The following is an 18,529-nucleotide window of genomic DNA, read 5'->3' as shown; positions in this document are numbered from 1 at the left end:
CCAAATTAATAGCATAATTATAGCATAATAGCAAAATTAATAACCTACAATTAAATTTACATTTATTATTCCTTATATGGTAGAAACCTTTCAGGATAGTCTTTTCTAAAAGTTTCAACAGATTCACCCTGTTTCACTAAATTTATCTTGTTTAACATAGTATGCAGATGTTATACTGCATATTATATTCAAACAAAGAGGCATTCACTTTATCTATCTAATATAGGGAGGAGGCAAGAGAATTAAAATGTTAATCAAGCCACAATCAGAGAGTGAGATATGTTGATCACGCCCTTGCCAGGCCAGGAGGACACCTTCAGAACAAAGGAAGATTTCTGCTGGGATTGCTAACACCCATTCCCCACACCTTGTGAACAGAAACAGGAACCAAAAGTCATTCATTCCCTATGGCTAAAACCATGAGGAACCTATGGATTAAAGACTGGGAACTGCCAGCAGGCTTTTCACTCTATATATTCTTACCTTTTCAAGGTAAGAATGCTCTTCCCCTTCCTGGCTGTATGTCCACATCAAAGGAAATGGGTTAACAAAGTCTTTTAAACGATAACTCATAGGTTCTAAAGAATGACATATAAACTGAATTCCTGGAACACTCAGGGTCCCTCTCAGTGCCTTCACTCTGTCTCTCTCTCACTGTCTCTCTCACACTCTGCCTCTGAGAGGAGACCACACTCTGTCTGTGGAGTGTTCCTCCTTTTCTAATAGACATTCTTTTTGACTCTAACTTTGGCGTGTGTGTTGAATTCTTTTTACGCTCTCTGCCAAAGGACCCTCTTCTCTCCGTGCAAGGCTTGGTCTCACCCCATTCCGGGAAATTTGCCTTGTCTTGCCATCATATCTATGGCTTTTTCATTTTGACTTTCAGCTGTAGCTTCCCACTACCTCCTTCTTTTGCATGACCACCCCTGCTCTCGATTCACTGTAAGTAACAGGAGTGTGCTTTCCAAGGTCTGCATTTATTTTACCCACTATGGATACACCACAGAAGCCTCTCTCATCTCTTCTGGCACCTTTTCTTCCTGACCTATCTTCTTTTTTCTAATTATCCCCAACAGGAATCACTCACACATACTTTCATTCACTCAACAAACATTTATTAAGTGCCTAGATGCCAGGAACAGAGCTATGTTTTTTAATTCATGTGGTTCTAGAAAAGGTGCATTCATATAAATCCAACCTGTGACTGCTACCCCCAGTAAGAGGCTCTTTGCATGGCAAACCAGTACAAACATGCTATATTTATGCACAGAAACAAAATTCATGAAACAAGATTTAACTATACTATTGGATTCAGTTCAATTTTATTGTATTTCTCTGTTTGGCAGCCTACTAAATTAATTTCATGACCCACTAATGAGTCAAGAATTACAGTCTGAAAAGCACTGTCCTGGAAAATATTAAGGAAACTTGTGCTTTGGAGAGATTACTCAATTAAAAAAAAAAAAAGAGCTAAAAATGCCCCGGAGGGAATGGAGGAAAAAAATGGCAAGGGAGATAGAGGGAGAGAAGAAGATAAAAGTTAAAAAAATCAACAGAAGAAGATATGACTTTGGGTGGCGAACACACAATGAAATATAAGGGTGATGTATTATAGAATTGTACACTTGAAACCTATACAATTTTATTAACCAATGTTACTCCAATAAATTTAATTTTAAAAAAAAAGGTAAAAGAAATGAGGTGGGGTGGTGAGGCAGAAAGGACTAATTTAGAAATGGAAAAGATATTCAGGAAAAGTCGGAGAAGGTTAAAGAAAAAAAAAGTAAAGGCCAGAATGAAAGAGGAAGAAAGACTGTTGAGGTAATCTCTGGGGTGAGGAAGAGGTCACAGCCTTGGGCTGAGGAGTTGTCACCTATCATCTCCAGCCTGTGGAGGGAATTAGCTGATTAATCTTTGATCATGGCCTCCCAACTGCTCCAACCCATAAGCCTTTAAAGACTGTATTCCCCCAGTGTTTGGGAAAGATAACAAGAATTACCCATTAAGGTAGAAATTATTTAGCCTGCAGCACAGGGACCAGAGCATTATCTACAGAGGACTAAATGAAATCAGTGTGGGGTGGGGGGAGGGGCGGGCAGGAGGAGAAGGACCCAAGGGAGTGACTTCTATATAGGGAGTACATTATTGAAAATGCTATCATGAAAAGTAAACAAAGTTGAGTTAATGTGTCACACTCATCTCATCAGTGTGAAAAGATGTGTTAATTCTGATTGTGTAAGAGCACTCATCTCATCAGTGTGAAAAGATGTGTTAATTCTGATTGTGTAAGAGCACCCTTTGATTTGTGAAACGCTTCCATTAACAGAAGCCCATACCCACAGGTATTCATTCTAAGGTCAAGAAATGCTTCTTAATATAAGGTATACTTAGAGAATAAATTCAATCTTATGGTCCTCAAACAGTAAACATATTTATCTTATATTACATTTCAGCTCATCTGCATTGGAAAAATCCTAAGTTAGACAGTATTTATTCGAACTCCAAGTGTTAAACCATTTCTTAAGGGGCAATTTCTAAATGAGTGAGACATATTCCTGGAATAGGTGAGCCAGAGAATAGCAGGCACTAATAATATATGTGTTCTTGTTCTTTTTGACCTACGCTGATTGACATTTGTTGCTCAGTTAAAAACTCCCAGAGAACGGGTAGGAGTGTAAAATGAGAACAGGTTGGTCTTTCATGAAGACAGTGAATCATTGCCAAGAGGCACAGCACCCTGCCCACTCCGGCACAGCAAGTCCTTCTATTGGGACCTTCGCACTTTGCATTTGGTCGCAGGTGCAAGTGGAAGCAGGACAGAGGGGTAAAAAAGCTAAAAACTTGCTGTGCTTACTTTTATTCTTCTATCATAATCCAGTAGGAGAACAAAAAAACCTGGAGGGGCACAGGGCTTATGAGCAGGAAATAGAATAGGGGAAGAACTAAAAAAAAAATGTTCAAGAATGAGGGAAAAAAGAAGCCACAGTGAGGATGGCTGAAACCAGGGAGGCACTGGGTGAAATGGGCTTCTAGAGACGCTCAGGGGACCTTATACAGACTCTGACAGTAATGGAAGGGATTAGGGGTGAGGGGGGATGTGTGTGGGAGGGAATTCAGTCCATTTCCACAAGCATTTACTGAGCACTCAATTTCAAATACTATTCTAGGGGCAGTAGGGGACAACAAAAATGGGCCCTCCTCTAAGAACTTAGAATACAGGATAGCAATAACCCTAAACAACAGCAGTGCTGTTCTGACGATGGCTAAACAACCTCTACACCATGTCATGAGTCTAGCAAAGGAGGCATGCCCAAGAAGTATGTCTACATTAGGGACAATATGATGACTACTGGGAGAAGAATAAAGGTACATTTTCTTTAAATATTAAAAAAAAATTCAAGATTACACAGCAGAAATATTGTATCTGCATATAAAAGTGTCTACAATTCCAGATCATATCAGAGAATCAAAGAGAGGGCTGTTAACACTAATAACAAAGTATTTCTGCCACTGTGGTTATTAAAGTGCCTGGTGTTACCAGGCAATTTATAGCTTAGTGATGGAGAGCCAGCCTGTCTGGGTTTGAACCTAGGGTTCCTCCACTTCCTAGCTGTTTGACCTTGGGCAAGTTACATACTTCTCTGTGCTTCAGTTTTCCATCTGCAAAATAAAGGTGATAGCAAAATCTACTTCATAGGGTTATTGTGAGAATGAAATTAACACAAATTAAGGCACGTAGAACAGTGTCCATCACACACTGAGCGCTCAGTAAATGTTGGCTGATGTCATTTCTCTCTGATCAATCAATCACTACCCATACACTTGGGAAGTGGTATGAATCAAAGGGAGGAGTCACACTCAAACAAAATACAGGTTGGAGTGGGATGACAGTATAGACATTGGCCAATTCGGGTTTAACATCCACTTCTAAGACCTTGGGTGAAAATGTCCAGCTCCCCCATCCAGGTTTCTGCACCTCCATGGTTGTATTTACCTCATGTTTAGAAAAAGAATATTGGTTTGCCACCTGATTTCAAGAAAAATTGGTTAGATTGTGAATTATCCAGAGATGAGTAGATACACATATATATAAACTTAAATTTATTACCATTTTTAAATCTACTAGAACCTAAAACATAAAATGAGAATCTTGATAATCTCATATAAATCTAATTTCTCTTGGTTTTGTTATAGCTTTAGAAATCTAAGAATGAATAGTTGACATTTTAATAACTTTGTTACAGAGTTTCAATTTAAAGTGCACAGCCATGCACAAACGCAGACACACACACCCCCAAAACAACAACAACAACAACACTCTTGGGCAGTTGCCATGACAACGTAATACTGGGCCTGCCAGGTTCTTTGTTATCCCGCTAAAGATGCTATGCAAAAACACACTCATGTTAGATTCTTTACTAATTAATTGGAAAAGGTTAAAAAAAAAAATCTAGATTCACGTGGTTTTCATATGTGCTAGAACTCAGAAAAGCAAATACTAAATATTTTAATAAAAAAATTTTAAAGTAATAAATCAATTATAGATCAAAGTAATCTCAATATTAAAGAAAACGGGGAAAGGTTTATCTTTTCCTTTCTTTTATCTATTTTATCATTTTCTCCTCTTAAGTTGTGCCATATTATTTTAATGGAATTAAAAATAAAATTTGGTTAACACAGTTTCTTATTTTACCAATTTAAATACTTTCCTTCTTTGGCCACATCTATTTCAATTCCTTTAGGAGCTCATACTTCCATATGCTAATTAGACATAAGAAAGAAAAATGTCTTTAGGTTAAAAGGAGTTCATATGTTTAAAAAAAAAAAAGAGGAAAAAAAGGAAAAAGAATAGTGATAGCGAGAGAAAGAAGACGTAAATAGCCATTTTGAAGGCTGTGATAAAACACTACCTTGGTTTTCCTTCCCCTTCTCTGATTAGTCATTTGTCTCCCTTGTAGGTTTCTCTCTGTCTCAGCCGTTAGACCCAGACCTTTTTCTCACTTTACTCTCTTTTCCTAGGTAGTCTCATCCTTAGCCAGTGGCTGTTATTATCCCCCATATTTATTTATATCCCCGTAAGGCTCTCTTCTAACTTCCAGATCAGTAGACCCAACTGCCTCCTAAAGAGGCCACTTTGATGCTACTGTAAAGGCAAACTGGATCCTTCTGTAGTGCTCCTTACCTCAGTAAATGGCAGCTTTGAATAGTCCTAAAGCAGGTACACTCAATACCTATCTGCTAAATGAATAAATGAATCAATCAGTGAAACCTGTTACACAAACCAAACACCTAAGGGTCATCCTTGATACCGCCCTCTTCTCTCTCCATGATAAGTCTATTTCACCTCCTAAATATTCCCCCAATCCATCTCGTTTCCAAACTCCTTCCAGACACTGCTCTCTATGGTACCAGTCTTTGCCTGGATTTCTATAATAGCCTCTTAACTATCAATCAGGAACATGCAGATGTAGTACACAGAGAGGTTAGGCAATTAGTATCTATCAAATAATGTATTAAATTTATAACGTTGGTCTAAGAAAAGAGAAGAGAATCTTTACTAAATGTCAATATATGCCAGGCACTAACTAATCTAGACACTTTGAATATACTACCTCATTTAATCTCCACAGTGACCCGTTTTCTAGAAGAAACTCAGCTGAGTACATGGTATCAGGGAGACTCTTCTGGTCACAACCTTTGCTTTGTTTGGTCCCAAGAAGCAGAGAATAATAATGAATATGAAAAAAATGATGATGATGGTGATGATCACAACTTATGGAGAACTTTGTCCAGAAACTGTTCTAAGCACTTTGTATTATTTCATTTAAGCCCACCACCCTCCTATGACATAGGTGCTATTATTATCCCAATTTGCACATGAGTTAACTGAGTCACAGAAGACTTAAGTTACTTGCTCAAGGTAAAAAAAAGAAAAAAAAAACAACAAGAAGTGATAGAGCTGTGATTCAGGATATGAACCTAATTCTGTTTAAGGATCTACTAAACACTTGTTTAACTTATAGCAAGTTATTAGAACTGATGAGGATATATAGATAGAAGAGACAATCCCACCTCTACACTCAAGAGTCTTGTCTTGAACTTGAGGAGCCTGTCTGCAGGGTCAGAGCTGTTTTGTCATCCCACCTCTACCCAGCAGGGAGTAGAGTTCATGGAGAAGCCTCCATCAACTCCCATCATACATCCAAAGGGTGCATTGTAGGTACAGTCAAGGCTCCTAATCTCTTCCCCATTTCCATAACTACCTAGTATTCTTTGGATAAGGTACCAGGAGGAGAGATGCTTTAGAGCTTATACCAGTATGTGACAACAATATTTTTCTTACAAAGTCTTAAAAAAAAAAGCACTATAAATGACATAAATACAAAGATTTTTTTTTTTTTATAGTTCTAATCTAGTACTTACAATTTTATAACTCCATCTGGGCACCTAGAACAGAGTGGCTGGTTGCTCTTGTCTTGCTTATGTTGACTCTGACCCAGCTGAACAAATCTACAAATTACAACAGATAAAATGTAAGCTAAAGAAGAAACTACTTGCAATAAATCCAATAGATCACTCAAAATGAAATGAGCTCTCAAATTACCATAGTATGCTTATTTCAGAAAAGCACACGCGAGAACTCTTTGTAATAACGAGACTTTACTTATAAATGGTTGCCCGATTTTAGAGCAGGTTTTTGTTAGAGGTAAAGGTTAAGGGATTCTGCTTAAATGTTAAGTCAGAATCATGGATATAAGAATGAAACAAAACGTGTCCTTCATTGTGCTTCTGTTTACTTAAATGTGATACAGAACTGAACCAAAATGTTCCTGAAGCCAAAGAGGATCTTTCAGGGCCTCGCATATCTAAAGGTGACTGTGGCAGGAAACATGGGGAAACATGAGGGAAGGTGTTTGTGGTGAGACAAATGACATGGACAGGGCAGGATCAGGCCAGGGATCCATATCCTGAAGTAGGGATGCTGCTGAGAGCCTGCGACATGGACTCGGTCCTGTAGGACCCCAAGAATCCTCAAGCACAGTCCAGTCACTCTTGAAAGCACTTTCATTGAGATGGAAGGGACTGAGGAGTCCATGTGCTGAGCACCAGTGTCACCACCCCTCCTTAGAGAACACTGGAACAACACTAATCCAGGCTAGAGGTTGAGAGCCAAAGGGAATCACTCCAGGCCAGCTCAGCAGTGTAAGAGGATGTCTAGGATGGGCCAAGGGCCACCAGCTAGTTCTCAAGTGCAGACCTGTCTTAGGTGCGGCCTGGGCTGCATTCACCCATCTTCCCCTCAAGAATGTGCCTTGTGATTTTGTTCTAATATTCTCCTGGGAGGTTACAGGGTAGGATTAAAGGGCTAATTACCTTTCCACTTTTCTACTATTTAAAATATTTTCTATTGATACCTATGGATGCTTTAATAATTTATTAATCAGCTTTTTTAAAGGTCAAGCAAAGTGGCTGCAGAAACTACCAATTATTAAATCATTATGATGCTATTGAAAAACTTTTAGTTTACTTTTATCAAACTTTTTTCTTCACTAAGTAAAAATTTTCATGCTTTTGAAAAGAATGTCACATATCTAATATCTGTACAGAACTTTAAACTTACCAAATCATGTAGATCATCACTGTCAGAATTTAAAAAAATAAAAGATCTGGTAGGAGTCTGAAGCTTTGAAGGCAAATGAAAGTACAGAGAATAGGGTTCAGCAATCGAACAAATCTATGCAACCAAGAAATCCTCAGGAATCTGAAGGTGGCTGAGGGTCAATGTAGGAAAAACAGGCAGGAGAACAGGAAGCTGGAAGACAGGCTTCAAAAGCCAACTCTAGCTGCATCACTTCTCTCCCCAACACTGTTCTGTGGCAGCCCACACGGGAGCTGTGACAGGCAAGCCAGGCCAAGGCACTATTTTAGTGGGTACCAGCTGACTGGGTACAAAACTGCAGGAGAGGGCACTTCGCAATTTAGGGCAGAACTACATGGGCTCTTGCCCTGCTATTAAAACTTTGCCCTCTGGATCAGAGCGGGCACTAGGAGAGCCCCAGGCCCAGCTGGGGGCAGAAGGGGTATAGTCAGTCTCTGAACATCTTTGGCTACCCCTGACATGGCTATCCACTCACCAGATGCTGATGGAAGGAGGCTTCCTCTGCCTACAGCAATGCCCATGGCAGACAGAGAGGGGAGATCCCCCTACTGCCAAGAGGGGCAGACCACCACAAGACGGGGCTACTCGCAGAGAGAGGAAGAGATGCCAGGCCCCATTTCTCTCCTTCCCCTCAGGTCTCCATCCTAAGCAGGGGCAGCTGATATCACCAACAGCATAAAGAGGATGGTACAATCTAAAATAACAAGACACCCAAAAAGCACAGGAAAGGTCTCCTGGATAAGTCACTGAATGGCTGTTTCTATGCTCTCAGCCTATAAAGAGGGATAATAATATCTTTTCAGTCTACTACAGAGTTGTCTAAAGAACAAGTAAAATGCTGTGAAGTATATACACATCAAAGAAAGAGGTGTTGTTCTTCAGAATATCAAAAACAGAATTTTACTCCAGGACATGGATTCCTTCCACTCCTGTGGTAATCCTCGCCCTACAGGCCTGCCCTCACACACTTCTTAGACTGTTTCCCAGGGATGTTGTGGGTGAACAAGGCTGTATCTCACTCCTCAAGAAAGGAGAACTAGAAAGGGCCTCAGGGGCAGTCTGAGATAAAAAAGCTCCAGGTGAAGGTTATATCTAAAGCAAAAGATACTTTTTGCTTAATTAACATGAGCCTAAATTTCAGTCCTAGACATGTACACTCACGCTCTCTACTATAAGCGAAGTCGTATTATTCAGCCTTTAACCCAGATAATTCATTCTTCCAGACCATGTTGCTCACAAAGGCCCACTTCAACAATTAAAGAGTTTAGCTACACTGTTGTGAATTCATGTCTGTGTGTCCAGGAGTGAGGAGGGTGTGGCTGAGTTCTGAATGACTAAATTGGCTTCTGTTAAGACAGTGATGTATCATACTAGCGCTTCTGCAGTCGAGAAATGCTGTGCATTTCCCTCTGTGTTAACTATTTTCATTTTTTAAAAGTTATACTAGATATGTTATTGTGGTAATATATTTGCATTTTTTCTTAACCTCTATACGGAAGCTGTTTACCTTGAATAAATGGAAAGATCGTCTTCTGAGAGGCCATCCGAGAGGTTAATTCCATATACCTCTTTCATGGGCTGGACTACATTCTGGAGTTAAAGAAAAAAGAACCAGGAAGAGTTTTTAGACATCTAGCATATTAATTATTTCCAAAGATGAAGAAAAATGAACCTGTGAAGTTTTGCACAAAAGTAATCACGACGTTTCTTCAATTTATTCATTACACTTCTCAGTTAATGGCTTTTTAAAAAATCTGATTTCATTTCCACTAAGAATAGTTTGTTTTATGGTCAAAAACTTAAATAATTACCAGTTGCTTTTGTGTAATGTAGGCATGGAAAAACTTTTTCTGCAAAGGGCCAGAGAGTAAATATTTTGAGTTCTTTGGGTCATACCATCTCTGCTGCGACTACTCGACTCTGCTGTTATGGTGCAAAGACAGCCGCAGACAACATGTAAGCAAACAGGCATGGCTGGGCACCAACTAAATTTTATTTATAAAAACAGGAAGTGGGATGGATCTGACCAATATGGTTGTAGTTTGCTAGCTCCTGGAATAATGGATTCAGTTCTTATAGTAACACATTTGATTTGCTATATCTACATCTAATGACTTTTAGCTATTTCCAGGAATCAAATTTTCCCAAAGCTAAATTTGGTTCTTTTGTCGTTTATTTCCCTTTTATTTCTCCTGAATATGTTGGTAATATCAAATTGAACAGGATGAATTTCCCACTGGGGCTATGCAAAATTGTGGGGCCCAGGTCCCAATCCTGCATTCCAATCATGGGCTGATTTAAGAGAAACAGGACTCTCTCAAAAATTCTGAAGCGATAAGAAATTCTCTATTATACCTATGAGACAAAAAACACCAATTTCATTTCAAAATGAAACGATTTTCAATACTGTCCATGTTAAATGTATTTATCTCTGCAGTGCCTCAAACACCACATGGTAGACTAGTGTGAGTGAGATAACGTGACCTTTTCTCACTCTCAGCCTTTTAATGAGAGTAGAATTTGAGAAATCATTCTCTAGAGCCTCATGCTGGACTGCATAAGCTCCTCTGCCCCACACCTCAGTCACTTTGGCACTGTCTCCCGTGTCAGTCATCTTCACTGGAGTAGAGCGCTGGGACACAGAGCCCTCCTCTTCCCGATCGGTCCCAGAGTCATCTTCAGAGCTGCTGGACACAGCCTCCTCGCTGGGCGGGGGTGGGGCGCTGGCAGCCGTTTTCCGCTGCAATACGGCTTCTTCTCTATTGCTTTTGTTTCTTCGAAAAGATGAATAGAGAAGTGAAGCATCTTTAAACCGAACTCTCAACACTCACTGTGCAGCACTCTGTCCCAAAGCCTTAGTCCTAATGAAGCATAAGAAAATGACTGCAAAAAAACTAGTGTTTGAGTTTAAGCTGTGCTAAAGGGAAAACCTTAATATTCTATCAAGTATAGGTACTGATCTTAAATGAATTTAAGCCATTGTAAATTTAGAAAATAAACCAGGATATGCGTGTAAGCCAGTGCAGAAAAGTTTTCTGACCACTTGGTTACTGTGCCTCCCTTTGGTAACTGAAATCAACATTTTCAAAATTTATGGTTCAATAACAGTAACAGACTATATGTTTGAGATATTAGTAAAATCACCTATAACTTGTAAAAGCTTCAATAGCCAAATCCATGTATATTTATTTCATTCCCTCCTATGATTTTTATCAATCACAGTATCAGCTGATTATTTATACCAAAGGAATGAATAACTGATGAACATGAACTAAATTCTAAAATTTACTATTATTAGTAAGTAACTATATTGTTGGACATTCCTTCTAACAGTAGAAAATAGATGGGAAGAAAAACATAAAAAAACCCCACACTTATAAAAGTATTTACTTTTATTTTAGTTCCAAATTTGAGAGTAGTTAGAATACTAGCGTTTTCATTCAGAAAATATTTTATAGTATTACTTTTTGGCTTTTGTTAAAAATGTTGCATATTTCACTCTTTAAAATACCATAATATTCTGAAATGTTCTAGCAAAGGAAAATGTAATACAATCTGACCGTGGGTTAGATAATTGAGAAAATAAATTAGTTTCTGACTTCCTAAATTAAAAATTAAAGTCGATAGCATTTTTGTGCTTTACACTAATATAGCTGGTCATTTATGTATTTGTCCCAGGAATTTCTTAAATTTGAAACTCCTCAGGACATCCCTTCTTTTAAATTCCATAGCTATTTAAAACCACATATTTAAGCCACAGAATGGTATGTCTGGAAAATAGTAATATATATCCCACTGTATAAATTACATGTAGCTAGAATCAAATTAGGACCCCATACACCCTCCTAAATATAATTAGGACTCAGGATCTAGTCTGGCCAGGGTTTCTGGTCAAGGTCTAGAAGAAATCTTATCTCTAGGATTATTCAAGCCAGAAGCAGTAAGAGAGATTCTTATGCTAGATCATAACACATTTCAGTCTAGTCTCTAAGCATGAAGATGAAAACATGGTTTGTCTTCTTCCCCATATAATTAGATATAATAAAATAAATCTTCCCCAACACAATGTTACAGTAATACACAGAAAAACTATTAATCTCTCTATCTGAGCATATTTGCTTTAATGTTTCCTCAGCATGTCAGCAAAAATAAATACAATGAATATATATTTTTAGCTAAGTATTTTATGTTGAGGGAAATAGAAGATGCTGAATTATTTATAGGACATAGCACAGAATATCTGCTACCTATCTTCATGCCATCTGTGATGTTCCTAATTTAAAATAATAAAATGTACTATGTTGCTGAAATTCTCAAAAATTGTACTTTCCACATTGAATACTTTAGTAATCCCAGTGCTATAAATAAAAAGCATGTATAGATGCAATAAATGGACTATGTCCCAAACTATGTGACTTGAAGTTATTAGTTTAGATGGAAATTATATTGCAAGTGCTACATTATTTTACATGAATCTTTAAAATTTCATTCCATATGCAAATCTTACCCCAATACTGATTTTCCGGTTTCATCTGGTTTACGTACAGTAAATGGACTTGGATCAATGCCAACGGTCTTAGGCATAAAGTCACTTAAGAAAGAGGAAAAAAAATTTCATATGAATCACTGTCTATCCATATGATATTGGCTTCTTCCATTCCATTCACATTTTTATACTACTCCTTCTTAGCCCTTAGAGCTATATATATTCTGAGTCAAATGTTCAGGGAAGCTTAGGTGATCAGGGACATAAATCCCCATGAACTAATGGCACTAGGTAACTTCGATGTTGTCAGTTTTTACTGTGATTTTCTTTATGATTATGAGGCCCAATAGTTAGGAATTTCAGATTTTGTTTACTGAACAGAGTTGATATCTGAATTACTAAGATGTATACTCTCTGGTTATATATCACGATTAGTTTTCAGGTAAAATTAAACTCATAAAAACTAATGATAAAATACTAAGACACTCAGTTTTATGGACAGTGTTTTTATTACATTATATCACCTAAGGAGGCTGACATAATGATCAAAAACACAGTAGTATGAATTAAGGTATCAACATCTACCTCATTAAGCTAAGGTTAATTCATTGAAAACACTGTTGGAACACTTTAAATAGAAACTTAATTTAACACTTACTAAGATAAGCTAAAGCAACTTCCTCACTATACAAGGCCTACCTTATTACTGCTGAAGCAAGATCGAACTCCTTACTCGATGCCAAAAAGACAACAGTTATTGGCAAGGATACTGCTCTAAGCATAATTCAATATTACATTTTTTGAAGGAAAAGAAAGTAATATTGAATCTGATTCAAAATGCTTCTTTAACAGTTTGAAAATGTTGTTTTAAAAAAGTGGCTGAATTTTTCTTTCTTTCTTTTAGGAGATATACAGTTGATCCTCATTATTTGTGGACTCTATATTTGAGAATTTTCTTACTCACTAAAATGTATTTGTAACCCCAAAATCAACACTCAGAGCTTTCACGATCACTCCCAGACTTGTTCACATGCAGAACAGTGAAAAATTAGAGTAACCCGACACTCATGCTCCCAGCTGAGGCAGAAAAAGATGACACTCTGCCTTTTTGTTTTAGCTGTCATACTGTAAAGAGGTATCCTTTTCACAGAGTATTTAGTGCCATGTTTTTTTCATATTTTTGAGCTTTTTGTTGGTGATCTCATAGTCTAAAATGGCCCCCAAGCATAGTGCTAAAGCTGTCTTGTGTTTCTAAGCACAAGAAAGCTGTGTATTATAGAGAAAATATGTGTTAGAGAAGCTTGATTCAGGCATGAGTTATAGTGCTGTTGGTTGTGCATTCAATGTTAATGAATTGACAACATATATTAAATATGGTATCTTTAAAGAGAAACACACAAATCATTGAATGGTTGACGAAAATGTGTCACCAGAGGCTTTCAGGAACCTAACCCTGTATTTTCCCTAGGAGCAATGATTCAGTGTTCTCTAATTCAGTGTTTTCAGGAGCTTTATAGAACACAACTCCTGCAATAAAGATCAGCTGCATACTTGTATGTACACAAATATGGAACATCATTCATCCTTTGCTGAGTTGAAAAATTCTGGAAATGACAATGACCTTGCAGTTAAAACTGCTAACTTTAACAAGTTTAACTGAAAATCAAGCAAGTAAAAATTCCAAACTTTCCAACTAAAACTGAAGCAAAATGTAGAGTGATTTCTAGGAAATAAAACCATAAAATATGTTTCTACATGTACCGCGTTAAACTTAGGCACACATATAACACATCTGAAGAAAATTTTAAATGCAAATATGTAAATTTAGTATTAAACATAATAATCAATAAGTGATTTGCTTTGCTTAATTTTCTTATTCTAGTCTCATCATTTTTCTGAAAGGCTCCACCAAAGTCTAAAAGAGAGAAAAATAAAGTATGTTCAAAGGTGACAGGCCAGGATGGGGAGAGTTTGGAATAAATGTCACATTAGTTATGAAAGAAAGAATATTTAACCTTAAAAAATTAATATTGCTTCCTCAAATATATGGCAAGTTGTCATATAGAAGAACTAGACCTGCACTGTGCCTAATAAAAATAGTACTATAATGAGAGTCACCATTTATTAGTCACCCACCTGTGTCAGGTACTACATTAGACACTTGGCATGTGTGTATGTATATATTTATGTGTGTGGAGGGGTCACACACACCTCTATCTATATAAAATGAGGACATGGAGACTTGGATAGGTTGGATAATTTTCTCAAAGTCACAGTGGCTGGTCTAAGATTCATACCCCAGCCTTTCTAGTACCAAAGGCTATGTTTTTTTTCCACTAATTATGTTAGCTCTCAATTTCTATGCTCAGTTTTAAAACTTGCGTTTATTTCAAATGACAAACTAGGACCAATAGGAGGTAGATTTCAACTTATCAAGGGGAAGAAATTAAGTCTGGTTATCTAATAAAAGAAATGACTGCTTCCTGAAGTAGCGGGCTCCCAATCACAGGAAGAATTAAGGGGCTGAACAACCACCTGGTAGCAGGCTTGCAGAACAGATTTCTGGTAAAGTAAGACATATCTACATCAACTAGGAAAACTTCAGTTCTCAAATCCTTACAGTATAAGAATACTCACAACATACCGTGCTGAACTTGTCATAGCCAAGCAAAACGTATCATCAAAACTACTCAGTTCGTATGGTCGGAAGAACTCATTGTGGATGTCAATCTCTTCTTCGTATTTGTGAAATTTCTTCACTATCAACTTCTTTAAGTTCGCAGCACAGATAACTGAAAGAGATACTGCCTATTACTCTTAAAGTCTTCAGATTACACCTAGCAAACACGTCTGTAATGTCAACTGTGTTCACAGAGAGCATACCGAACAAGGGCCAGCTTCTGCCTCTGGCACTTACACACTTGGAAAAAAGATGAGATATGTGCACAGGACACACAATGCAAAGCTGAGTGTAATAAGCTCTAAGGAGGCAGGCGGGCCTCTGGGAGTCGGGGAAGAAGCAGGTAGTTATTTTAGAAATCAAATCACTCAGCTCTTTAAGTTCCTTTTTACTCTTAAATAAGTACCCTCTGCCTTCTAGATAAAAATCGTGCAGCGATTTCACTACATTTTCTTTTGTATTTCAAATCCTGTTTATGGCCACTGTTAGACTGTTAAAGTCCCTTCCTTTCTTCTAGGACACCAAATCTTAGCAATATAAGTGATAATTTTGCCCTGAATTTCGAGGTTACAAATTCTTTTTAAAATTTAATTAATAATTCATTAAGAAATAAAATTGTTTGCCATCTTCTTGCTTCATAGTCTTCACCACCCAAAGTTGGGATGGTAAACCAGAACCAGATGGAGCCCTCAACCACGGTGTTCAGGGCTGGCAGCAGATCTTACTTCTCTTTCACAAATGAAAAAACTGGCTTGCCTAAGGCCCGGGGATCAGAAACAGAACCAGGACTAAACTCTATTTAAAACTGGGTAATTTAAATTTGGAAACATTATTCTAATGTATTGTACATTTGAAGGTATTCATTTACTACAAAATTTTTCCTGTCTTTCTGACAAATTAATAAAATTTAATTTAAACTTTAGTGATTAAAATATGCTTTTATACACACATCTGTATCTTTTTTTACTGCTTGAATATAGGAAAAGTCTTTATTTCTTCTTGTGAACAGGTTTTCACTTCCTCCCCATAACCCCCAAATATCTGGAAATATAATCAGTACTAATTTAAAATGATTTACTAATATCCACTATACATTTAAAGGGCAATTGCAAGATACAATACAAGGTACGGGCCTACTTAGAGAAAAGAAGTATAACATAATCCTTGCCTTTTAAAAAGCTGTCTAAAATGTCACAATCCCTCTTTACAACAACAATATAACACCAAGTAGCCATTCATTTCTTTCTAATAAAATATATCTGAAGAATTTAATTATTCAAGCTCATTTAAAAACAATTCCAAAATGTTAGTATAAAAACCAAAAGAGAAACAGTGTACCTACCTTCATCGTACGGCAGTGGTAAATATTTTATCACCTCTGGTGTCCACCAGTAAGTATAACTAAAAAATTAAAAAAAAAAAAAAAAAGATAAGATGGACCAAATGTAAATGATGGTTTTCTACAATTCACCGGATTAAAGAGATTGTGTGGTCTATTGTAAGATGCTGCCTCATACTTCAAAGTTAATTTTTCTTTTTAAAACATGTTTGTGAAGCTCTTGGCACTGTAAGTTTTCAACATGTTAACTCCTTTCTCAACTCCTTTCTTGTTTCAACTATGTCACAGATCTACCAAAATGCCATGAACATGTCTGAGAATCAAGATGCTCTGATGTGTTTAGCTAAAAAGCATTTGCGTGTACCAAGCCAGATTCTATGAGCTGCTGTTTACTTCTCCCCAGGGACCCTGCCTGCATTACTCTGCCAACCGGTGAGCCAGTGTGATTTTGAGCAGAGTCCTACAACTAGGATTCTCTTGCAGGTAGTTATCTGAGATCTAGATCACCTTTTCTACTCTGCTCTATGTGTGTGGGTCTGTGTGTATAGTTAATTAAAATAGTTAAGTAAAATCATTAAGTGAATGGATAGTCCTAAAGAATAAGTTCTCTCAGAAAATAGTATAAACCCATTAATCGTTAACTGCAAGTATTCACTACTTGATCAGAGAGGCCAGTCAGAGTAAGGCAGGGAATTTCAATCATCTGGATTTCTGCTACCACACTCATCTGCTGTGAGCAGAGAATCTGAAAGAATCTTGAACAACCTTCTCTCTGAACACTGAATCCAATTCTAAATCAAATTCTGATGAAATAGATATTTAGGGGGAAATGCTATATCAAAGTTCACGAGAGCTAGGAAGGGGAATGGTATGAAATCATACCAAAATTTTTAAAAAACACATTTTCAAAAGGTTCAGAAAAAAGAGCCTACAGACAAAAATGCTAAAAAGATAATTTTAAATAATTGAAAGGCTTTCTAAAAATAAAATGCTGACATTAAAATCTTAAATAATGCAAATTAGGAAGAATGGGGAAGTATTTAAATGAATAGGAAACAGAGAACTCTCCTAGAGATGGCAAGAGGAATACATAACCAAAGATAATGAAAAAAAGTGAAACCTCATGAACTGGGGGTGGGGAGTGTCATGATAAAAGGAAAAGCTTCTAAAGTTTTTCTTAAGACTGAAATTATGCTTCAGAGCAGTGCTTCTGACAATTCAGTGAGCACATGAATTGCTTGGAGATCCTGTCGAAAGGCAGATTCTGATTCAGCAGATGGGGCCCGAGATTCCACATTTCTAAAAAGCTCCTCGCTACAGGTGAAGCCAAAGGGGCTGGTCCTCAGACTGCTTTTTGAATAGCAAGGCTTTAGAGCATGAAAAGAAGAGAAAAGAGATATCTGCTTCTTGGAGTGAATTCATGAGTTTTTCAACATTTATTAAGCACCTATTGTGTGTCAAACACTGTTCTATGTGTTACAAATGCTATGTTGAAAATAATGACAGAGAAAGTCAAGCTACTTAATTCAGCATTGTTTCTATCTTCACCAGCCACAATAAGTTTCATGCCGGAAAGAGAAAAACACAAGATAAGAGGGAACTATGAATGGCCCAGAGACCAAAGGAAGCACTACAGCATCTCTAAAAGCATGCAGGTGTCCTGGTATAGTTGAGATCAGTGATCTTTCAAAGGAATAGTGAAGAATGGAACTTATACTGGAAATAGGCAAATGTAGTCTTGATGCTCAAAAGTGAGAGGGTGATACATTCCAAAAACCAATGAGCATAACATCAATCCCAGCAAGATAACAGAATTGAGTATTAGTATTAGCTAGAGATGTGTTGTGAGTAGCCTAAAAAAGATGACCAGTCACTTCTATGAATCCACATATTTACTCAAACAAGCCACACCAGGCTAAACTCATTTTCTTTTCTGATAAGAGAATCAGACTATCAGATCAGAGGAAGTGTGAGTGTGTGTGTGTGTGTGTGTGTGTGTGTGTGTGAAAAAGAGAGCGAGAGCAAGAGCACGTGCACACACGCGCATGAGCATGCAGGAGTATAAGTTCTATTTTGTGATGACATAATCTCAGCAGAGGAGGAAAGTAGAGAAGGTACCAGCTAGTATATAAGAATTTTCCTAAAGAATGCTACTCATAATCAGCTTACTTAGGAAAAAAGAAAACATTATAAAAAAAAAAATGTATTTTAACTCAGAATGTACCAGGCGGAGAAAAAGAATTGAGATAATCCTATATTAGTGATTTGAGACCAGGCCATAAATTTAAAAAATATATATTATTAAACTATATTTCCCTAAGTAAGACAAAGCAACTTAACAATACTTTTTTAAAAGTCCAACTC

At 37.2% G+C, this 18,529-nt stretch overlaps 1 protein-coding gene across 1 annotated transcript in view; it reads right to left on the bottom strand.

Annotated features, from left to right (window-relative positions):
• Positions 1 to 18,529, bottom strand: part of FIG4 (FIG4 phosphoinositide 5-phosphatase) — a 96,061-nt gene that overhangs the window by 23,778 nt on the left and 53,754 nt on the right. Inside the window, exons 17-22 of the mRNA XM_039870253.1 lie at positions 16,169 to 16,227; positions 14,791 to 14,938; positions 12,168 to 12,251; positions 10,239 to 10,434; positions 9,168 to 9,250; positions 6,424 to 6,510 (exon numbers count right to left, since the gene is read on the bottom strand). Of these exons, the coding sequence (XP_039726187.1) occupies positions 6,424 to 6,510; positions 9,168 to 9,250; positions 10,239 to 10,434; positions 12,168 to 12,251; positions 14,791 to 14,938; positions 16,169 to 16,227 (657 nt within the window). The remainder of the gene's footprint in view (positions 1 to 6,423; positions 6,511 to 9,167; positions 9,251 to 10,238; positions 10,435 to 12,167; positions 12,252 to 14,790; positions 14,939 to 16,168; positions 16,228 to 18,529) is intronic.

Source organism: Pteropus medius, unplaced genomic scaffold, assembly GCF_902729225.1.
Source record: "Pteropus medius unplaced genomic scaffold, Ma_sr-lr_union100, whole genome shotgun sequence".
NCBI lineage: Eukaryota > Metazoa > Chordata > Mammalia > Chiroptera > Pteropodidae > Pteropus > Pteropus medius.
The sequence above is the reverse complement of the archived record's forward strand: the minus strand, read 5'-3'. Positions and strand labels throughout refer to the sequence as shown.